This window comes from Crocodylus siamensis, chromosome 1 (assembly GCF_052110815.1).
Source record: "Crocodylus siamensis isolate JL-2025a chromosome 1, ASM5211081v1, whole genome shotgun sequence".
In the NCBI taxonomy this organism is placed as follows: Eukaryota; Metazoa; Chordata; order Crocodylia; family Crocodylidae; genus Crocodylus; species Crocodylus siamensis.
The window spans coordinates 409012992-409037146 of NC_143395.1; the positions used below are offsets into that span (position 1 = coordinate 409012992).

The window sequence follows — 24155 nt, forward strand, 5'->3', positions numbered from 1 at the left end:
CTGCCCTGCTGCCCTGATCATGCAAGCGGCCCTCCTCTGGACCCTCTCGATGCCGTCCACATCCCTCCTGAAGTGCGGCACCCAGAACTGGATGCAATACTCCAGCTGTGGTCTGACCAGTGTCACATAGAGACACCTATCCCTATTCCCGTACCCCCACCCACTGCCCTCCTCAGAGGGGCTAATCCAGAAAAATTCTGTGCCAGACCCCTCTCACCAGGTGAGGTCTGCCACTTCTTTTCCGTCGTCCTCTTCTGTCTTTCTGTAGTACCAGTACATTTCACTTAGTCCCAGTGTGTACGTAGATGTGATTTCCTGCTACCCTCTAAAACAGGTCCTCAATCTTTTGGAACTGGGGGCACTGGGGCCACTGCTACCCTCTGGTAGAAGAGGGTGGGAGGGAGAGAACTTGCCTCTGGTAAGCAGTGCTTGCCACATGGGCAGGGGAGAGCAGAGAACAGAGAGGACTATGGAAGGGGTCAGCAGCACAGGGCAAGGCATGAACAACGCATGCCCCCAGCGGCTGGGGCACAGTGGTGGCAGGAGTGTGGCAGTGGCAGGTGGCAGCAGGAGTGCAGTGGCAGAGGTGGGATCACAGCGGCAGTAAGTGGGGGAGCCCCTGCAGACGCAGCTGGCACTGTCAGCCACAGTAGGGGGGATGGGTGGGGGCAAGCGCTGATCAGGGGTTGGCTTCCACCCACAGACACTGCTGGCAGTGTCGTCATCAGCCAGCGGGGATCGTGGACCGCCTGCAGACACTGCCAGCAGTATCAGCAGCGGGGTGGCAAGCGGTGATTCCCGCAGGCACCGCTGACAGTGTTGGTGGCACCTTTTTGTAGCGGGTGCACCGCCATGCTCAGGGGGTGCATGTGCACCCGCATGCATCCCCTATGTGTCACCCCTGAGACAAGGCAGGGCAGGGCTGGCAGGGGACTTGCCCACCCGAGCTCCTTGCTGCAGGCTAGATCCAGTCACTTTGGTGGCCAGGTCTGGCCTGTGAGCCATATATTGAGCCCTGCCGCTCTAAAAGAATGGATACAATCAAACTCACCCTCTAGACCAGTGGTTCTCAACCTTTTTGGGACCAAGACCCATTTGTTAGCATCGATGGCCAGCCCCGAATCAGTGGCCCTCATTCCCAACTCACTGCTCCCTGCCCTCAGGCCCCAGCCCCCCAATGTGTGGGGCTCACGCTGAAATCAGAAATATGGTCTAGATCAGCGTTTCTCAATCCATGGGTTGTGACCCAAAAATGGGGTTGCAAGAATATATGAAAGGGTCACGAATAAACTTTAAAAATGGATTTTCATTTAAAAGAGAAAACTGCGGGAAACTGTGGCTTTCCCTTGCAGGCTGGCAGAGTTCCAGCCCGCAAGGAAGGGGCTGCTTGGGACCTCCCATGCCCCACACACCCACCCCCCTGCCCCACACATCGGGGGGCTAGGGCCTGAGGGCAGGGAGCAGCCAGTTGGGAATGAGGGCCACTGATTCGGGGCTGGCCATCAATGCTCCAAATCTTTTCAGGATTGGCCCTTGGGTTTGGATAGAGCACTGACCAGAGCTTTGTGTGAAGCTGTATGAAATGTGCAATGCGTAGAGGACAGCTCTGCACAACATGAATGAGTTGGCATCAGCCCCGTGTCTATGAGTGGAGCTGTGGGGTGGCAGCTATGATGTTCCAATGGCTTTGGCTGCAGCCATGGTCTGCGCATGTATGTGCCCTTCAGTCTAGATGGAGGGGGCTCATCCCTGGGCAGACCCCTTGGGTAAGGAACCTTTTACCCAGGTTTTTCTCAGAAGGCAAAATTTCCACTCTTGATCTTTACTCAGTCAAAATTCCCATTGAGTTAGACTAAGGAAGGTCTTTGGGGTAATTTGGGTCTTTTCTTTTCTGCAGAAATATTTCTATAAAGCTGAACCTGACTGCAGTTTGGTACTGCAAATCTGGACCATGTGATGCATTGGATCAATTTAGGATTTTTATATTACTCAGTTTAATTCAACCCGCAGATCACTGTAAACAAGTCCTCCTCCATTTGCTTGAATGAGAGAGACAGAGAACTAGTACTCTGATAGTGAGTTAATTAATATAGTTTAGTCTCTTTGGCTCTCTAATGATATAGAAACGTTACCATATTTTTCCTTATGCTACTGTATGTGTATTTGGCTTCTGCGTATTTGGTAAACCAGGTTAGAATAAGTGTCTCCCTTTTTATCATGGTATGGGGGCTTTTGGTCACAGTTATACCATTACAGGAGAGGGAATTAAACACCATGATTTATGTTTAAAGAATTATAATCTTAAAAATAGTTAAACCACAATTACACATCTCTGTAAATTATTCAAATAAAAAGATCTGTAGAATATTAAGGCTGAAACCTGAAACTAGTTAGTGCTATGCCTCTTTCTGGTTTTTTTGCCTCCCAGCATAATGTTGTAAAGACTCTAGGAGAGCATGCAAACCCAAATACAATAACCCATTTCACTGGTATTAAAAACAAACCCTCGTACAACTTTTCCTATTAATATCCAGCTATGAAACTATTTCTAAAGAATCCAAAATACAGGGGTCTGCGATAGGTACTGTTCTGTACTAATACAGAAATCAACATAAATGTGATGATGTTTGTTCAATAAAAATGAAGTAAAATGTTTAAATAGCTTCATTCTTAACAAAGGCAGATTTCCAGGCCCTTGAACAGTTGTTTCAAAAGAGAATGGTCCTAAATATGTTATCTCCCCTATCTGCTACCTACCTTAGCTATTTATCTTAGTCACCAAGGACTTATACATGGGCTTAAACCAATGCAAAAATGGGCTTAGAAGTTTCTCAAGACTTGGGTAGGTGTGGAAAGCAAGTTACAAACATGTTTGCGAGGAAGCTTTAACTACAGTGACTGAAAAATGCTTCGGATGGATGCCACACTGAATCAGAAGTTACTGGGCCTTAAATGCAGGAGGCTGCAAGGGGGAGAGGAAGAGCGGGGGGAAAAAGCCCCGATCAGGTACAGTTCACTCTCCCTTTCAGCATCCACGCTTTGCCCGTGTGACACAGGCCTATTTGTTACTTTCAAAGGATTGTGGGCTGTTGCCCACCAAGAACTGAAAAAGTAACAGCTTAATTTCTTGGGGGAAAAAAAGGTAAAACAGGGATGGAAGTGATGGTCAAAGGTTCAAAATGAGTGCACCAAAGGGGAGACACTGCAGAGCACACCAGACAGTGCCTATGAGTCCAAGGAGTCAGTGGACACTGCCCAGTGAAACCCTGCTCGGAGACACGAATGGACCAGGGACAGGAAAATAGTCCCGCTGTCCCCAGGGTTCCCCTAGCCTCCTTTCTGGTGCGATAGATTGCTAGCTTGGCTAGGACGCACTGCAATTTGACCAGGATGTCCTAGGACTTGGGGAGGTCATGGATGAGGAGAGCATAAACAAAAAGGTACGTGGAGCAGAGCAGCCAGAACCTCTTTAAGATGTACTGGAGGAGGTGGTGAAGGGGCTGCAGCCCGGCACACTCCAGGTAAGTATGCACCAGGGTCTCCCTCTGCTCACAGAAGAGGCATGTGTTGGAGGAGTCCGCAAAGCACACCAGATATGCCCATGGCAATGGCTCCGTGGAGAAGCCAGCTGAGCTGTGGAGGAGCCATGGAGGATCCAGCTGAGGTCCTAGGTGACTTGCACGATCAGGGTGGAGTATAGGCTTGTCTACTGGGGACCCTCATCCTAGCCATGGGTGTCCTTGTGGGATGTGAGAATAGGATGGTGGAGGGGGCAGACCACGAGTGTGGAGAGGTGGCAGCAATGGGCTGTTCAGAAGTGGTCTGGCTTGGCAACCTCCAGACTGCTAAGATGGTGTGATGGTGAGTCCCATGGACACTGCTGAGGCAGGGGTCCCACGACAAACTCTGGGAGGCTGGGGCACACGGGGAGGTGAGGACTGCCCTCGTACAGGACCTGGTCAATGTAAGTGAGGCAGGGTGGCCTGGACCTCCTGGAGTAGGTGGCAGGGTGAAAGCAGTGTGGGCAGCTCCGTACACCAGGCCAGCATAGAGGGATCTTCTCACTTCTGCCTGGTTTAGTCTAAGAGGTCCCTGATGTGAGTAATGATGGCCAAGACCATTCTCTGGCACATCCAAAGTAGGGGTGAGTTTTTCAGCAGGGGCTTGGCAAGGAGGTTGGCACCCTGGGCAACCATGTCTGGGGACCTAGAGGCAGAGACCAGCCTCCAAGACCTGAGGCAGTCCTGGCAGGACTCCAGCAGCTCCCCCAAGTCCTGCTTAGGGATACCTCACAGGTGGAAGAGCTGCCGGTCATGCCACCTGGCTACCGGAGCCTCTGCTGGGACTATGGAAGATCAGAGCCTGCTGGCAAAGGGAGGCTCCTGCAGAGACGCAGTGCTGTCCCAGCCAGAAAAACCCATGCAGCAATGGTTACTCACCCCTCCATTATTAGGGGGGCTAATGGGCACTCATCAGTTGATTCTGAGGGACAACCAAAGAGAAATCAGGGATAGGAGTGAGGCCACAGGTTCAAAACAAGTGCACCAAGAGGGGACACTGAGCAGAGCCCACCAGACAGTGCCCACTGGCCCTCGAACCAGTGGGAGCCCCGTGAAACTGTCCAGAGATGTGGATAGACCAGGGACAGGGACATGGCCCCACAGCCCCTGGGGGTCCCTCCAGCTAGAGCCTCCTTCATGGTCAGCTAGATGGCTAGCATGGCTAGGGCCAGCTGGAGGTTGACCAGGAGGTCCTGGGCCTTGGTAGGGCCGTGGATGGCGGTGCGCATACACACAACATGCAGGGAGCAGCACAGCAGCAGGCTCTGGAGAAGGTGGTGAAGGGGCTGAGACCAGGTGCTGAAGGAGTCCATGACGCACACCAGCTGAGGTCTCTGGTGGCTCGTGGAACCAGGGTGGAGTATAAGTAGGCTGACCACATGGAAAACCAGGACATCACCTGGGAAATCCCGGATAATGTCCTCCACACCCTCTGACAAATCAGTGGGGGCAGACCTATGAGCTGGCCAGACAGTGGTGCCTGCCCATCCACCTACGAGTCGTTCTGCACCGCTCCAACTCTTGGGCAGACTGAGCCTCGTGCCCCCATGTTTCCGGGACACCCAGCCTCTGACATCCGAAACAGTCCTGGCTCAACCAGGTCATAGGGTCACCCTAAGTACAGGCTCATGCACGGGGTACCCTTGTCCTTGCCAGGGTGGCCCATCACTTGGTGTCCCAGCAGGACATGAGGACGGGATGCTGGAGTGTGGTGGGGATGATGGTGGCTGCGGTCTGGAGCACTCCAGAGAGGCCTGTGCGGGGGTCTCGCTTTGCTCCCAGACAGGGTGGGTCTCGGCTGTGCCACAGGAGAGGAGACGAGCCCGACTTATGTTCTGACCCGCTCAGGGTAGCTGTTATGTGTCCCCACACAATCTAGTGGCACCTCTCGGTGGCTGTGACCAATGGGGGGCCTGAACCAAGTGCTCCCCTCCGCACTGCTGTGACCACAGGGCATGAGCCAGGCACTCCCCTCTGCAGTGGTGGCCTTAGGGTTGTTGGGGCCCTGGGCAAGAGAGTCATTTGGGACCCCTTAGAGCAAAGGTTCCCAACCCCCAGGCCATGGCCCAATACCGGGCTGCGAAGGGTTGGCTGCCGGTCCACAGGAGGGTTGTCTGCCAGACCGGAAGTCTGGAAGTGACCGGCGTACTGCAGAGCAGCAGCCAACTCTTTTTTTATATTCAGTATAAAAAAGTCCTGTTTGCCGGTCCTCAGTTTGCCAGTTCGCAGTCACTTCCGGTCTGCAGTTTGTCAGTCCACAATCTAAAAAGGTTGGGAACCCCTGCCCTAGAGGCTTAATTTTGATGACCTGTAAGCAAGTCAGACGTTTTCGATTTCAATTTCACTGGGCCCTAGCCATGAAATGGCAAATGAAAGTATCTTAACGCAATATTGATCATACAAATATTCAGCATCATTAATTTTTATTACAGCTGGAGTGGAGAATATTACACAATGCATTTCATCTACACGACACTCTGAACACAAGTCATAACACACCTATTTTATTGAGAGGCATATTATGACTATATAATGGCAGATTTTCGCACCAGAATAGATCAGAGTCAACACTCACTCCGCTGCTCCTGCATCTATTGTGATAATCAATACAGGCAATCCTTGGCTTAAGACGTTTCGAGTTACCATAAACGGCACTTACGACATTTATAAATTGACACCCTGTTTCAACTTTCTGATGTTAGTTTCGACTTCACAATGCTTGATCCGATGCGACGCCACGCCAGCAAACAAGTTGCTGTGTTGCCCATCTCCATGGAGAACATCTGTCTAAACTTTCTTGGCCACTTTCTTTAAGAAAGCAGATAAGACTCCAGAAAAACCTGCAGCCAGGACTCCTGAGAAGCCTCCAGTCAAGAGCCCCTCAAAAAGTCCAACCAAGAGCCCTTCAAAAAGCTCAGCAAAGTCACCTCAAAGAAGTCCTTCCGAATCAATACGATTGCTATTTACAATATAAATACATTGATGTAGCTATATGACTCATGTATAATTGATCAAGTCCAAAATTCTGGGTTATTTTTGGTGAAAACAGGGTCTCGGGCCCCGGTTCGGGAACCAATCCCCCATTTATAACATTGTTCCTATGGCGAAATCCCTTCTGAGTTCTGATGTTTCAACTTAAGATGTGGTTTTCAGGAACCAACTGTGTGGTAAGTCAGAGCAGAGGCGACAGGTAGTGGGGCATGGGGGGGCATGTGCCCCCCCCGACAGGGCCATTCCTGCTGCTGACCCCGCTGGTGGCTTCTGGGGTGCTCCCCAGCCCTGTCCCCGCCGGCAGCTTCTGCAGGTGCCCCCGAACTCAAGAGGCACCAGTTGCCAAGGACTGAAATAAATACATTTCATCCACACAACCGTGAGCGCCGCGTCCCCCGGCGGCGGCTGCGGGAGCGAAGGCTGGGGAGCGCCCGCAGAAGTCACCGGGGCGGTGGCGACGGGGCGGCGGCCCGCTGGCGGGGTCAACTTTGCAGGCAACTTTTTGCAGGGGGTGGGTGGCGGCCGAGGCCCCGAACAGGCGTGGCAGCCCCGCCGCGGAGTAGACCATGCATCCCAATCGCCTGCTCAGAGCCACGCCGCGCCCCCGGCCCCCCGTGCGGGTCGGCGGAGGGGGCGGGGGCGCTTTGCTGCGTGGAGCCTGCGGGCGGCGGCCTCCGCCAGCGCCCGCCCCGAGCGCGCAGGGGCCGCCCCGCGCCGCCGCCGCCTGCCCGGCCGGGGCCGCTCGCGGCCAGTCGGGGGAGCCCGGGCCGGCCATGGCGGTGCTGAGCCCGCACCCCTTCGTCGTGCCCTTCTGCTTCCCGGACTACGCGGCGCCGGAGCCGGAGCCGGGCTCGCGGCCGGCCGGCCCCGAGTGCAAAGAGGCCACCCGCGACCTGCTGAGCTTCATGGACTCGGCGTCCAGCAACATCAAGCTGGCGCTGGACAAGCCGGCCAAGTCCAAGCGCAAGGTGAACCACCGCAAGTACCTGCAGAAGCAGATCAAGCGCTGCAGCGGCATCCTGGCCGAGCCGCCCCGGCCCGCCGCCGCGGCGCCGCCCGGCAAGGCGGCGGGGGCCCGGCGGGACGGCGCGGGCAGCGCGGCGCAGAGCCGCAGCCTGGCGGCGCTCTTCGCCGCGGAGCCGGCGGCGGCGGCGGCCGCGGCGGCGGCGGCGGGAGGAGGAGGAGGAGGCCCCGGCGGCGGCGGGAAGGTGCCGCTGCGGCACCGCAACCTGCCGCCCTCCTTCTTCACCGAGCCCGCGCCCCGCAGCGCCAGCCCCGCGCCCCGCGAGCCCGAGGCGGCCGAGTTCCTGGACCTGCTGGGCGCCGACTACGGCAGCGGGCTGCTGGGCGAGCAGGACGGCTTCCCCGCGCGGCCCGCCGCCGACCTGGCGCTGGAGCCCGCGCTCTTCGAGCCGCCCGCGCCGCTCCTGGCCGGCCTGCTCTACCCCGAGCCCGCCTGGCCGCCGCCCGCCGCCAAGAAGGGCCCCCCGGCGCCGCCCGCCGACGACCCGCCGCTCTACGCCGAGCCCCTGGCCGCCGCCTTCGCCCCCTTCTTCGCGGACTGCGCCCTCCCGCCCGGCCTGCCCTACGAGTACGGGCCGGGCTACGGCCGGGCCGCCTTCTCCGGCCTCTAGGGCGCGGGCCTCGAGGCGCCCCTCGCCCGGGGCAGCCGGCCCCCGCCCGCGGACCCCGGGGTCTGGCACAGCGGCGTCGGACGGGAGCCGCGGCGGGGCGGCGGGACACCGATGTCGGGAGGGAAAGGAGGGCCGGGCGGGCTGCGCCCCGGGGTAACTCTCGCCGGCCTCTGATCTCCCGGGCTACGAAGGGTCGTAGGGTCACCCTGAGGGGACAGAGCTGGGGCGGCCCCACGTCTGGCCTGAAGAAGAGCCGAGCCGGTGGCTGGGGTTCGTGCCAGCTCCAGGGCTTTTAGCGCCCGAGGAGAAGCCAGCGCTGGGGCGCGGGGCCCCCTCGAGCCCTGGCTCTGCTCTCCTGGGGGCCAGGGCAACCCCGCTGACTCCAAGGCCTCGTCTGAAGTCGGCCGATGGCCAGGGGAGGCTTTCCTCCGACCTCAGGCGCCTCTGGACTCGTGAAGCTAGTGCCGGGGAGAAGGAGAGCGGGCTCCCTGGCAGCAATAGGGTTCACGTCACATTTTTGCCACGGGGCATAGCGCTCGAGTCTGCCGGTCCTCCCGGTGGGATTCAAGGGACTGTTTGAGAAACAAGGCAGGGCGGGCGCGAGGAAGGATCTGGCCTTTAGATGTTTCTTTTCCTTCATGTGCTGAGTCCCGACTCCCTGCCCCCTCCTCCGAGTTCGACCGCACATAATACAGATGTGGAATATCGTATTCTTTCAGGTGTTTTTCTAGTGCACAATCTGGTAGCATTGAGTAGGGCTATGATTTTGTTTTACTGTAGGCAAATACACTTGGATTTTCGTGTCTTACGTTAGGTTGACGGGGGCTGCTGTTCTTTGAAGCGGCCGTGACCAATTGCAAACAACTTTGCTTGGAAAGTAAAACTCAGTCAGCTCTGGCAGCAGCTTGAAAATCTCGTCCCGCACTTGTGCAAATGGTAAGCACTGGCAGGTTTTCAGTAGGGGACACAGACAAGTGGGAAAAAAAAAGAAGAGAAAAATCAAGCAAGATGACAAAAAAAATCATTCAAAACGCTGTTACCAAATCGTAGTGTCCTTAAATTTAACAATGTGTTGCAGACTTCTGCAAGCAGCAATATACTATGCTAAATAATTTAATTGATTGCCTGCGTTCGGGACAAAAAAACGGACTGTAGCAACTCAAGCAACGCGATTCCCACAAATGGCTTTGGATTTCCTTCAGGAATGTGTCAGAGCGTTGAAAGTAATGCAGATCAGTTCCATTGTGTACAGGAGAGTATTTGATAATCATTTAAGTTATGTAAAAGAGTTTATGATAAGTCCGATCAAATAAAGGTGCACAGTAGCGTAAAGACCTGTGGCTGTTACTGCTGTTGGAACGAAATACTCTAGTGTCTCCTTCCACATCATCACCGTGGGCAAACTTCGTTCGCTACACTTCGTGAGTCCGATTTGTTGCAGTCGCTTGCCACCCCCACCCCCACGCAATCCCGTGGAATGCTTTATTTTCCCCATAACAACCTAGTCCTGTTTTGTGTTTTTCTCTACTAGCTGCTACAGCGATTTACCAGCATGACCTGAATGGTGACAAGTTGTTAGGCGGGGAAAAAAAAGGGATCCAAATGGGTACTTTCAGGACAGCGCATCACCAGAATTTGAAGTTTGCTGTTGGGATTTGGATGAGGTGCCAGTCTGTGAAAGGCACTCTTCTTTGCCTAAAGCCAGAGAGTAAGAATTTGATTTTTTTTTTTTTCCCCTAACTGGTTTTAAATAGATGATAAACATGAGAATTGGTCATTTAAACAGTATTTCCAGAGGTGGTACATTATTTTACCTGGCATCACTCGGTGGGATAAAAAGAATAAAACATTGTCATTAATAATCACATTAACTAGTTTATGGCCAAGGAAAGAGAGATGACACGATCTTTTGGACTTAAATAGGATAACTGTAATAATTTAAAATACATTTCAGGAGCTGGCTTAATTTTATTTTGAAACGATAGACATGCTAGCTTACACTGATTTAACGGCGCTCATCCAAAAAGACCCCCTAAGCAGCCAACAACGTGTCTGTATGCAAGAAGCATTGTTGTAACACGGGGCAACTGTTTAATCGCTACAGTCTGCTGTACTGGACTTTGTTAAGTAAATGCACTTTTAAAATATGATTTTACTATAGGTTATTTAACTCAATTTAAGTAAGTATATATAAAAAAAGCAAGGGACAGCCAGTCCAGCCTATGTAGATCAGCAAGCTAACCCTGACCTCTTGGTCACGTAGATGACCATTATAACGTCAGACCACGTGTGCTAACCAGCTTCCCCTGAGACCAGGGGGCGCTTTGCATTTTCGAGTGAGAGGTAGTATATTAACTGCACTCTAGATGATCAAGACAAGGTTGATTTCAACCTCATTTGAGTTAGTAAGTTTCCTGCTGTCTATCAAGGGATTTGTGCCTGGGAATTTATAGTATTTTTTTTTTTTTTTTTTACCATTGTTTTTCCTTTTGGAGCATTTCAGATCTGATGGCCTTGCATTGGTGTAGCGTAACACTTTTTTGTCACCAATGTGTCCCACCTTAGGTGCACTCCTGAATTCTCAGTGACTTCACTGAAAGTCTCCGGAGCACAGGGAACACCAAATCAGCTCATTTACGTTAACAACATAGTAAAGTAAATGTTATTATTTTTTCACCTGTGTTTGTTACTGGGCAATTCTATTTCTCTGTCAGTGTATTCTACTGTTGCATGTGCCAGTTTATATTTCTTTGGGATTGAATCGAGGCATCCTTCTACCATCCTGTTTCTGGAGAGAGCTCTCAACTTCAGTAGGAGCTCTGCTTGGCTAAGGACTGGACTTTTCTTTAGGGATCGTCTTCTGAAGAATTATGGTAGACTAGTGGGTTGGATTTTCTATTGCCCTGTACCAATGTGTGATCATTTATGCCTGACTAAAGTATGTACAAAATGCTGTCAATCTCATTAAAACATTTTACACTAATTTTGCACTCTATCTTGGCCGTAAATGACTACTCAAGATACAGGATCATGGAGAATCAGGCTCACTGGTCGTGATTCTTGTCGTGCATCATTGTGAGGTGTGATCCGGTTCAAGTCAGCGGAGTTAGATTGGTATAAACCACAACTGCCAGTGAAGTCACTGGGGTTTTTGCTACCGACTTCAACAGGCTATATGAGAGAAAATAATCAGGATCGCTGCATCCGAAGCGTGGAAACCCTCCTTTTTCACTCAGTCATTATGAAGCAAGCTCCTGGTGCCTTCAAGAATCCTACCTAAGTAAGGACTTTATTTATCTGATCGAAAGTGTTTTAAAATTAAAGTTCACTTGCAAGTGTTATTGTGTTTCTGGTACATAGGAAGCACTAACTGGTTATATTACAAAGCAAATAAAAAGTGTCTAACAGCCCTTGAAGCCAGCTAACATTGGCTGAGTTGATCTAAAGAGCCGTTTCTCCTTTACACACGCCAAACAAAGAACGTCTGTGCAACTTCTTTAAAGGTATGGTGCGCTGCACGCCTTGAGGAGACGGTGATCATTTCCAGATTGCACATCGCCATCTAGAGGACACGAAAGGGTTTTCTTATGTTCTTTGCGGGGATTCTTCTTCTGCCCCAGTTTTGCCCCAGTTTGATAGTCCAAACTCACCACACCAAAGCGCTACTTACTTTGAAATGCCATTGCCCAGTATGTCCAAGAAAGCACCCACTGGTGTTGTATGAAACACCAGTCAGAATAAAAGTAGGTATAACTGAGCTGGATATTTTTGGTTTATCTGATAATGCTTCCGCTGTCTTCTGAGTGCTAAATTTGTCCCTCTAGTTATCTCTGTTAGTTTCTTTCAAAAAGTTGCAACCCTTTCAGATAAATTAGAAATGTGCATGTCCCAGACAGCTCTGTGACTTACTGAAATATAGCTGTTTACTTATGAGGGTCTATAACTGGATCATTGAAATAGTTACTTTTATGAAGGGACGGACTAATACCTCTCATTGTTTTGAGGTTGAAATAGTTTGCACACATTGTACTGTTTATATATATATTTTTTTTTCTGTGGGAAGGAGTACTCAAACTGCTTATACTTCCTTCTGTTCAGCAAAGTTAATAAGGCATGTGTAAAATAATATGCATAATGGTGGAACTTGTCATGAATGATGACTTACTAATGGGTCTAACAGCTAGTGTGCCATTTTGATATCCTGTGATTTAAGAAGTCTGGGCCTGTTTCAAAATCTGTTAAAGTCAACAGAAAGGCTTGCATTGACTTTGAGCTCTAGATCAGGCTTTGTAATCCCTGATGACATGAGCTTGAAATTGCTCTGCTGCATTCTAACTATTACAACAATTATAATAACGAGTCATCTCTGATGATCTTTAGTAGTCCTTTACACTGTTAGAAAAAAGGGACAGAAATGACTGTAAAATGTTTTCTTTTTTGTCTTTCTGAATAAACTGCTTTTTGGCAACAGTGCAAACATAGAAAGGAATCCTCCAGTTATTGGTGACAGTAAGAGAAAAATATGCTGAGGGATTCTTTAAAGCGTTGGAGATGGATACAACTTAGCGGCATGCAAGCAAGTAGGTTGGACATATTATGCATTAAACCCCGCAAGTCCATTGACAGAAATGTGATTTGGGGATGTTTAGCACTTGAGAAGATCATGGCTTAAGATCTTCAGATTTCCAGCATTGTATCTTATCCTGTAACCTATTTTTTCTTAGTTTAGAAACACCTCATATCAAATCCAACACTTTTGGGATCCCCTTACATTTATAAAAAACCAAGAGTAAAAAAAGTATCATGAGTAACAATAGGTCTACCGAACTGGCTTGTGGCTGTGTATCAAAAGTTTGACAGCATGTTTCACGCTGAGGTTATCCAAGGTTAATTTCAAGCAAGGTTATGCAAGGAAAAAGATTTTCTTTTCTTTAGGCTACAGTATTCCTTCACATACAACGTGCACCTTTTCCCAAAAGACTAGCTGCTGGAAACAGGTGTGCATTATAAGCAAGGAAACATGGTGAACATTGAGGAGGCTTGGCTCCTAAACTGCTGCTACTCAGTTCCTACAGGAAACGTTTTTTTTTTTTCTCTATTCCACCTTCACAACCAAGATGTGTACCTTATTCTGGGGAGAAAATATGGTAACCCATTTTTTCAATACTTTGCAGTGTCACTGAATGTGACTCCATTCACACATTGCACTGGACCATTCTGCCTCCCTCATAAAAGCCAGTGGGGCGGCCTGTCTGACTAAGCAGGGCAAGATTTGGCCTTATCAGAAGAACTCGAGGAATGATCCTAGTAACAGTCCTACATAATTTATAGGGTAGTGTTGAGCATGCGGTGAGAGTTTTATTTGTTTTGAGTAGGGGGCGATTGCACACTCATTTCCTTGATCTAATCTAGGAAAGCAAGTGCTACAGGCCAGATCTTGCACTTCTTTGCATTCTGATCTTTCATGGCAAGTTTGAGTTTGCAAGAAAGTCTGGCCAGGCTTACTAGAGAAATGGGGGCACTGCTGAGGACTTGTGGTGCTGTTTTTGGAGCTATAACCATGGACAGGGAACTGCTGTGTGTCATGATGACTTGGTATTTTAAATTTGTCTTCCTTTGACTCTATAACATCTCTTACACCCCTTTAAAAAAATATAATAACACTAGTGCTAAGCCTTTCATTTTCATGGTGGGTAGTTTAGGTGAATCAGGTGGAAGGAATGAAAGTAGAAAACACTGAAAGCAAATGCATCATTTCTTTTCCTGTACTGGATTGGTGCTTAGGAGTTTGCAAGACTGGTCTGCCAAAGTCACAAGTTATGGACCTGCTGCTTAAATTTATGATCCGCTTCCAGCTTGGGGAGAGCTGATTGGAAAAGCAACAGATGCTTGACAGCTCATTCACTTGCCCAGGTAGGAAACTGGTACATGATCCTCGGAGGTGCTGAGAGTCTCTCAGCTGAACACCCTGAACTTGCAATGCTGTATCGCCAGAAGCTGCATCTCTTGGACATTTGATTTGACTGCAGTGCGCTTGGAAACTGGCATGTGATGACCTTGAATGCTAATTTACTGTAATATGCTATTAATAGGGAATGTGGGACTTCAGTTTTGGTGAGTTCGATGTATGCCGTTTCTCTGTGTAAACCCTCGGTACTGTGATGGCTAATCGGTTTTGCTGTTTTATAAAAGTTGTGTGGCCCCTGCTTGAGCCTCAGGGCGGGCCTGCGGCAAACAAAAACACACTTAGTGACTCTGGACAAACTTAAGGCCCTCTCTGAATTTAAAGAGCTCCAGGGGAAAGCAGGAACTCAGAAGATGGCCTTGTAGATAACTGGATAGGATTAGGGGAAGAATGGGCGGTACCACAGATTAAATCTCTGTTTTTGTTCCCTATGCAGATGATCATCTTTCCTTTCCTTCTCCCGATCATCTTTCCTTCTCCTAAACAGTCCTATCTGCTCAGCTATAAGTGTTTGGGGTAGGGTTTGCCTCTCTCTGTGTTTTTGGGTGAGAGCATCCAGGCTCCACTGTAATACAAATAACAAGAAAATGGTTAAAGCCGGGAGGCAACATCCTTAGTCAATTATTGGAGCCAACCTTGAAATGTGGCTTTACTCTTGAAAGTTTTTGTGTAAGCGGCATCGTAGGGCTCTGTGTTGATTGCTTCTCAGGGATTTCCAAAGCAAATCGGCTTAGCTTTCAGATGAAAAGATGATTTATTTTACTGCCTGCCAACTGTGCAACCTCAGCCCAGATGGGCGAGGGTAAAACAGGACTGTTTGATTTCTTTCTCAAATATCATCAGGATGTCGTACAGTTCTACAGGCAAAATTCTGCCTTCAGCTCCAGCTCTGCGGGTCCATTTCCGTCCAGGGTTTTGTCAAGATAAAGGCCCTTACATCTGCAGTAAAAACCCTGTTGCTAACTCATGGGAGCCCTGGCACTTCCGTAGTATTAAAAGGATACGATTCTGGGCATACACGCAGTAGGATTGGTTAAACATTTTAGACAGAAATGAAATGAAGTACTCGGAAATTAAAGCTTTTACGATTCGCCCCTTCCACCCTTTCATTTTCTCATCAGCTAATAAGAAAAAAGATGCCATTTTTTTTTTCCATAGTACCTTTCCATAATGAAACCACACTTTAAAGCTTAGCTCTGATTGCTTCGATACGCTTGACTAAATAAAGATGAAGCAGTTACCAGCTTTTTGGGCATTTTAACAAACCTTGCTCTATGAAGAAAACCCCACTTTTTTCTGTTTGATAGCAAGACCTTTAGCTTCTTTGTTTATTCATGTATCTGGCATAAGTGATTCAAAGTCATCCTTAATTAGTGATTTTATCGAGATTTTCTTTTCAGGCTTCAAAGGTCAGTGGACTCTTAAAGTGCTAACTAAACAAATGTCACAGCTTTGCACAGTAAGTTGAGGTCTGTGACTAAGAGGTCTCGGGAAAGGATTTAATTTGTAAAGGAGTAGTTAAGTGTAACTGGTAATAGGAAAATTCCTAGCTCATGTTGTATGGCCTTATGCATTGACCAAAAATCTGATCTTGAAGTCTGCTATTTATTGTTATTGATTATATACATGATGTGGAAGTGCTATGAAGCCCCTTTTGCTCTCAGGGCCCCATTATTTCAAGCACTGCACAACTGTTGGCCCTTTGTATACCCAAACCCAAAAGGCTTCTATGATTTCCAGGCAATAAAAGCCCCAGTGATCCAAAAGCTGAACACACAAACCACTTTCTCCTTTCTTGACTGCTTCTTCAGGGCAGTCAGCTGTTTTCAAAAGAAAAAGCTGTGGCACAGCAATGTTTGGGACAGTATATAATACATTGATTTTAATATCAGAATAAGTAACCATAGCTAATGCACTGGGTCAATTATTTGTGTTCATATTTGATTTGATACAAATCTCAATTTTGAATCTGCTGAGTCTTGGACAGAATTTTCAATATGCTGCATTCAAGAACCAGAAAAGCTAGATAACTGTATGGAAAACAGGCATTGCAGGAAGCAGTGCCTAATAATGAGAAACTGAAAGTGCTCAGGATGTTCATTTTATCAAGAAGACTTAGAAGTGACTGGATTTATGTGCACAAGTGGAGAGAAAATACTTAGGTACTAAAGGCCTCTGCAACCCAGCAAAGAAAGGCCCAACAAGAATGAATGACTGGGAGTTAAAGCCAGACGTGTTCAAAGCAGAAATAAGTCACACATTTTTAATGCTAAGGGTGATTAATCACTGGAGCAACCAGCCAAAGAAAGTGGTGAATTGGATTCTCCATCTCTTGATGTCTACAAATCAAGACTCCTTTAGGAAGGTAGCTTTTGTTGAAATACAAGCTATTGGGCTCAATGCAGCTGAACTTCTGTGGCCAGTGTTAGGATCTGAGCCTAGATGAGCTAACGATTCCCTCTGGGCTTAAAGTTTATGAGTCTCTGAGAGCACGTGGCAGGCAAACCCAGGCCTATTGTAATTGTTTATACCAATGTCATCACTATAGTTCAGGGTGTTTCCGATATGTCATCCAAGTTTCACGGTCATTTGACAGGGTAGAGATGGCAACAGCTTGGATGACCACAAGTTTGGTTTGGGTCCTGATGTCATTCATGATCACTGAAGACATGATTTCAGAGCTGTCTGAAGGTAGCGCTTGCAGATTTTATCCAGTGTTGAATATCACCATTTATATTTACTTTTTGGGAAAGCTGGCTAATCAAGTGGTGAAAAAGTTCAACATTCTTCATGGATTGCACTCTAATTGTAATCTGTAGAGAAGCATCTAGTTGGCTTAGGGTGGATTGGTAAAGTATCTTGGTTTTCATTAAGTTGAGAGTGGGTGCATCTACATGAGAGGTTTACTGTGCAGTAGATTAATTAACTGCACATTAAATGTTGCATATCTACACATGCGCCTCATTAGGTTGGAATAAACTAATTTACTCTGCAGTAGGTTAGTACTTGTAAATACAACTGCTAAGCTGCTGTGGTGTAAAAAAACTTAATCAAGTCTGCTGGAGTGTGGTAAATACAACTGCTAGCCTCCTGTGTCTTGTGCATCGGCATCCCAATGCTTCAAAATGGCACCGGGGTGCTTGAACTAAAGCTCATTGAATGAGCTTCAGCGTGCCTCCCTCCTACCCTGCTGAGCATGTGTAAAAGCACCCTGAAGTACTAGGAAACTGTGCATCGGACTGTCTTAATGTACATTAATTAAGCACAGCGGGCATTTTTCCATGTGTTCCCAATGTGGCACTGGGCATTTTTAATTAGCAAGCCATGCTAATTAAAAGTGCCTGGTGCTGCTTCAGCAGCACACATATCAGTAGCACAGTACGCCTTTGCACTGAGAAAATGGCGGTGGTGCGCTTTGAACTAAAGCACATTGAACGTGTTTTAGTTCAAAGTGCACCACCACCATTTTCTCAGGATGGAGGCGTGCTCTGTTGCTGATAAACGTGATGTGTGAAGCTTCCAGAGTGCATCAATTTATGTTCTCCAGCAGACTTGATTAATCGAGTCTGATCCAATGCGTTGGATTTCCAGTGTGTCAGAGCAGGCTCCCTGCATGTGTGGAAGTGCCCAGTTTTTAAGTGATGCTTAATGCACATTAACTAATAAGCATGTTTTTTTTAATGATGCTTAAATACTCATTAAAATAGGTAAATGCTCATTAAAGCATGCATGTGGATGAGTCCAATATGCTGTGATCCCTGGCACACGGGTAAACATGCAAAATTTATTGCATCACATTAATATGCATGTGTAGACATGCCCAGTGAATGCAAGCATGTCATATGCTTCACAGAAGCAATCGAGAGTGACCCAGAGCTCTTCAATTGTGTGGGCACACATGACACAATTGTCAGTGTACTGAATATCAGTAATGGAGGGGTTGGTTATCCTAGATTTGCAATGTAATCACTAGATGTTAGCGATTCCTGTTCATGCGATACTGGGTCCTGATTCCAGATGGCATCAACAATACGATGCAGAACAGCTGTCATGTAGATGGAAAAGAGTGTCGGTGAACACATCCTTACTTGAATCTACTTCTAATAGTGAAGGGTCCATTTCCAAGGCATTGCTTAGGATAGTTGTTATTAGGCCTGTGCAAATAGGGAAGTATTCAATTCGGATTTGGCCAATTCAGAGGACAGTGATTCAATTCGGAGATTTGGATCACTGTGCCACATCGATTTGGGCAACTTGGCTTTGGAAGATTCAGTGATGATTTGGAGAGATTCAGAGATTTGGCCATAGACTATAATGGGGAATCACTGAAATACCTATAACTTTGTCATTTTTTGGCAGATTTGGATGAAAACAGCAGGGATGGTGACTCCTTCTGAGGGCACAAAACCTGCTAAGTTTCAAGGAGCTAGGTATGGGGGTTTCTGGGAAACCGCACCTCAAGGTGATGACAAGCAAAACTCCATGTCACATGTGACTTTGTGTGTGTGTTAAGGCACAGTGGGATGAAACCAGCAGGGATGGTAGCTGGTAACAGGGGGCCTTCCTGGTTCTTGGGCAGAAACAGCTCACAAAAGGGACAGAAAGGCTGCAGACAGAGGCTTATGTGCTGTTTCTATGTCCTTCCCCCAGAGCACTGTGATTAGAAGGGGACTCAAGGAAAGATCACAGTCACTAGCTAGCTACAGATGTCAGTCTTCCCCCCCTGCACTCCCTCCCTCCTCTCAGTTCCTGTTCCCCTGAAAGACTGCCTTCTGAATCTCCAAATCTTTTTCCAAATCTTTTCCAAATCGATTTGGAGGTTTTTTCTGGTCTCCTGATTCGAATTCGGATTTGGTGATTCGACTTCCGAATTGGACTGAATCTTCTCTGAATTGAATCGGAGACCGAAGCTTCACACACCCCTAGTTGTTATTATCATGTCATCATCCATAAGTTTGATAATGGTAACAAATTTTGGTGGGCATCTAAATCTCATTGGGATCTTCCATAGGGCCTTTCTGTTGTTTAAATCAAAGGCCTTAATCAGGTCAGTCAAAGCCATTTAAGGATCTCTGGTGTTTGTGGCATTTTTCCTGGAGCAGTCTAGAAGCAAAGACCATATCTATTGTACCTCCGAGCGGTCTGAAATCACGTTAGGACTTGGATAGAATTTCTTTGGGGGCAAAGTGAGCGTATTGATGAGAACGTGGGTGAGAGAATCTTTCCAGCTACGGAAAGGAGTGAAAAACCACAGCAATTAGTGCAATCAGATCTATCTTCTTCCTTGATCATGGTGAAAATCTGGTCTCTCTCAAGTCATGAGAATCTCTTGATATTTTCAGATTTTTATAATAATGATGTGTGTATGATAAGAGAGGTTTTTTCACCTTGCGTATAAATTTTAACCGGTATTTATCAGGAACACTTGTTTTGTTGTTCATCATATTCTTAATGGATTGCAAGGTCTCTTGATAAGTTTGTGGATATGCAAGATAGACCTTAATGGGGTGTTGTGAAATGCCTTTGGTATTATCTTCGGCATTAGAGTCTCAGTTCAGGAGCTTTTGAAAGTGCTTCTTCCACTGTGCATTGATAGTGGAGATGTCTTTAAAGAGTGCTGTTCCATCCTTGGATCTCAGAGGGACAGCTCCGTGTGCATGGCCCATAGATGGTTTTGTTGTCCCAAAGAAATTATGCATGCTGCCACTGTTGACAAACTTTTGAATGTCTTTTGCTTTGTCCTCCCACCTCTTGCTTGTTTACTCTTGAGTTGTCCTCTTGGTATCAGCTTCACTAAGGCAATACATCTCTTGTTTTTGTTTGGAGTAGATGTCATTCTGCCCAGTTTGAACGTTCTCCCTTTTCTGTCAATGAGAGCTTGGATTTCCCCATCATTCTTACCAAGTCCTGATGCTTCTTTGGGGAGAAGCACAGAAGTTTTTTGCACACCTTATTGATGCCTTTCCTGAAGGTCTCCCAGTGATCAATTGTGTTAAGATCATCAGGGAAGTCAGAGAGTTTCTTACTGAGGCACTGCTGGAGAAGATTGCTTTTAGCAGGGTTTTCAAGCACTCACTATTAAACATAGGTGGAGGCAGAAAATTTTGTGGGGGAAGGGAGCTGAGCACACGTGCACATGTGTGCGTGCCCACCCCCGAGGTGGGAAGGTCTGTGGAGGAAAGGGGAAAGGGCCATGGGGAAGGGTGGGGAAAGGGAGTGGGGCTGGGACCAGGCAGGGATTGGGAGGGAGCGGAGTGGAGCCGGGCCCAGGATTGGGATCGGGACCAGGGCCAGCTGTGCCCATGGGGCTGTGTCTTCCCCCATGCCTGGGGTCATCGCCCAGTGCTGGCACCCCCTATGCCGATTAATCCACTGTACACCAGCCCCAGCCCCAGCCCTGCACGACCTGGGGGGGCGGGAGGCCCGGAGCCGAGGGTCAGAGTGGGGCCAGCCTTGGCTGCACTGCTGGACCAGAGGGGACAGAGCCCCAGGACCCTCCAGTGCCTGCCTGCCCTGCCCTGCCCTGAGTCAGAATAGCTTGGCGCAGCCCCGGCCCCAGCCTTCAATGCCAGCCTGCCCTGCCCTATGCAGACCTGGGGGCACATGCCCCCCATGCCTCCCAGGGTGCGCAGCTTTATGGAGGACTTTGAAGATGAGGTTCAAAACCTTGACTTTGATTTGCTCTGGCTTGCAGTGAACCAATGAAGAGAACAGCACCCAGTGGCTGAGGTGTTCTCAGCAAGCGGCATGGCTGAACAGATGGACTGCAGTATCCTGAACCAGCTAAAGCTTTTTTAAAGTCGAGCCAATGTGCATGGACCTGTGCAAATTAAGCCTGGAGGTGACAAATGCATGAGGCACCGTGACTAAGTCTGAGTTGGAAAGAAGGGAGTACACTGCTGTATTTGTAGCAGGCTGGTATTTTTGTAGTTGTGACTATTTGAATAGTTAGGGGTTAGGCACCCAGGTGAACTATTCCAATCATCTAAGGATGGATATAAATACTAGCATCACCTTAGTTTTTCCACTTGATTTATTAGTGCAGCCATTACCGCAGCTGTCAGATTTGATTGCATACCTGAATTTACAGGAGAGTCCTCTTGGATGGGGTCAGGACAAAAAGACTAATAAATGCTAGTACTCAAATCTTTGGTGAAACCTTATGTACTGCCGTGATGAAATAGGCTTAGCCAGGAAAATGCAGCAGACTGAAGTCCTCTAGAGCCCTCAAGTGGTTTGCTTTGACTACTACAGACTAACATTTACTCTGAATGCTTAGTTTAAAATTAGGTAGATTCTGGCATCAGTTATGCCAGGGTGCCTAGAGCACCAAGATACAAAAATATTGCTTTGTATGACAGCATAACCTCATAAATCTGGCATGCTCAGGACCGAGAACCTGCCCGAATAGTGAAAATTCCAGATTTTTTAAACCAGAGCGGTGGCTGGTCCTGGAGCAGTAGCCGCATGTGGAGCGGTGGTGTGGGGTGGTGGATGGCAGCAGCAGCCGCCCCGTGCAAGCTTCCTCCTCTGCTGCTCTGGCACCATCTGTCGCTATTCTCCAATGTGCTGGATTTTCAAGAATCCTGGATTTTTGATATTTGAATTTGTGAGGTTATACTTCGCTACTAGTACCTGTGTGGGTATGTTGCTACATACACATACATATTTTGTATAATGAGAAAAATACCTGGTACAAATGTGTGCGCCTTGTGTATTCATAGTATATAAGGCCAGAAGGGACCATTGTAATGATCTAATTTGAGTTAATATATAACAAAGGACATACAGCTTCCTTGAATTAATCCCTGTGGGTGCATCTACGTGTGAAATTAAGGTGAATGAACAAACTCCAGGGCATATTGCACCAAACTTTATTGCTCCCGGGTGACACGTCTTCATGTGCCCCTGGGATTGCAGCATGTTGAGCTGGGTTGGAGCAGCTTGAGCTGGTAGAGGGCCCAGGGGGTCAGCCTGCCATCCTGGGGCTGCTGTGACCCAGCTCAATGTGCTGCAGAGGGGCTGGCTGGGGCACAAGCGTGCTTCAGTGCGGGGCTGGCTAGCACCCCTGTGCCCCAGCCAGTCCCGTCTGCATCTACATGTGCGCTGCTGTTCAGTAACAAACTCTGCTACAGGATAGCACTTGTGTTTTCACAAGTACTAACCTGAGGCGGAGTTAATTAGTTTCCTGCCACACGTGACACTATACAGTGGAGCTAGTTACACAGCTTTGCAGTCAATGTCTTGTGTAGATGCGCCTGGTATGAACTACAGCCTTCTCTTTTAGAAAAGCATCCAGTTTTAATTTATTGTTTCCAGTGATGAAGAATCCATTGCAACCTATGGCAATTAGTTTTAATTGTTAATTGTCAGTTGTACTCATTAAACCACATCTTATTTCTAGCCTGAGTTTGTCTAGCTTTGACTTTCAGCCATTGGATCTATTTATACCTTTGTCTGCATGATTGAAAAGCCCTTTAGTATCTGTATTTTGTTCCTCACATAGGTATTTGTACACTGTGATTTAAGTTAGCCTTTAAACTTCTCTGATGGCCACTGAAGGAATTGACTGGGGGGGTGTGGTGTACACACACACATACACACACACACACACACACATGCACACAATTGTTAGCGATAAGCTGGGTGGGGTATGTGTGTAGGAATTTATTTGCTGTTGCATGCTTTAGCTATAATTTAGCTATTTACATTAAGCAGGGAGATGGGACAGGGAAGAGTTGTAAATTATTACCTTGCTAGGGCAACTACTGCTACAAAGAGATGCTTGGGCTTTTGATCATATATTGAGACGTGGTACTTTACCAGCATGGGTCTCATTCAGGCAATGAATTGGCAAATACAATCTTTAAAAAAATATATCTGAGTCCTGTTGATGAATGTGCTTTTCTGGACTGCAGCATTTGAGCCAATTTATAGCTGCTTAGATTTGCACAGAATATCTTTCTTATATATTTTATATTCATCTGAAGAATACTAACTTCTCTAAGAACATTTGGGTGCCTGTAACTGCATTAGTGTGATAGGGTCATATCTTTTATTGGGCCAATGGTATAGCTGGGATAGAGTTAGACAAGCTTTCAAACATAAGTTTCTATCAAGTCTGACCAGAATAAGCCAAACACAGCATAGTGAAAAACAGTTGTAGAGGGGATTAAATAAGTTGCCAAGGATAATAAAGTTTACTTTGCCTGCAGGCATCCTTACATAAGGAATGGAGAACATAGGCTTGGAAATGGCCTTCTGGGTTGTGGGGTCCAGTTCCATGCCGTCACAGGTACCATGTACTATAATACTTTTCAGAAAACGACCACACTCCCATCTAAAAGCAGTTAGGGTTTTGTCCTGTCCATTCTGATTACAAGGCTCTTCCACAGCCTTACTGGTCGGACGGTTGGAAATCTTCTAATTTCCTAAATTTATTCCTGTCCACTTTACACACATTGGTTCTTGTGCCAGCACTGTCAAACATTTGTCCCATGACTTGTGCGCTGAGGATCATACGAAAGGCACAACAATTCGGGGAGCGGTTGGTATGACAGGGAGTGATGCGACTACCATCATATCCAGTTGGGGTGGCTGGGCACAGTTTAACAGCTGGGCTGACTGGGGTCACTCTTTGGCATGAGTCTGGAGTAAGGCTTGGATGCGTGCCCTGGCCCAATGAGGACACAACTTCACCACTCTCCTGCACCCCTCCAACATGCCCTTGGAATGAAAAATAATTATTTTTCCTCTCTCCTGTTTTCCTCCCAATTTATTAACAGGCAGAAACTAAATCTTCTTTCAGAGTTTGTTTTGTGAGGCTGAATAAGCAATAAGCCAAACCCCTTTGAGGTCTCATATATGAGCCAACCCCCCTTTGAGCCTCATATATGAGGCTTCTCATATATGAACAGCCCGTGATCAGTAGACTAACCTTCGTCTTCACCATTTTTGAACACCAGAGCTGTAAACTGTGCAAACCTCAAAGCCACCCTGTAATCC

General features: G+C 47.8%; 2 protein-coding genes across 2 annotated transcripts in view; both read left to right on the top strand.

Moving 5' to 3' along the window:
• Positions 1–24155, top strand: part of PRCP (prolylcarboxypeptidase) — a 183155-nt gene that overhangs the window by 106900 nt on the left and 52100 nt on the right. The window lies entirely within an intron of this gene.
• Positions 7051–8332, top strand: FAM181B (family with sequence similarity 181 member B). Its single transcript, XM_090030684.1, has one exon. It carries the CDS (start codon positions 7118–7120, stop codon positions 8183–8185), a length of 1068 nt encoding a protein of 355 aa, XP_089886810.1. The 5' UTR covers positions 7051–7117; the 3' UTR covers positions 8186–8332.

Bases quoted from the DNA above. Each gene is read 5' to 3' on its own strand.
- FAM181B (XM_090030684.1), top strand. From the start codon at position 7,118: ATGCATCCCAATCGCCTGCTCAGAGCCACGCCGCGCCCCCGGCCCCCC.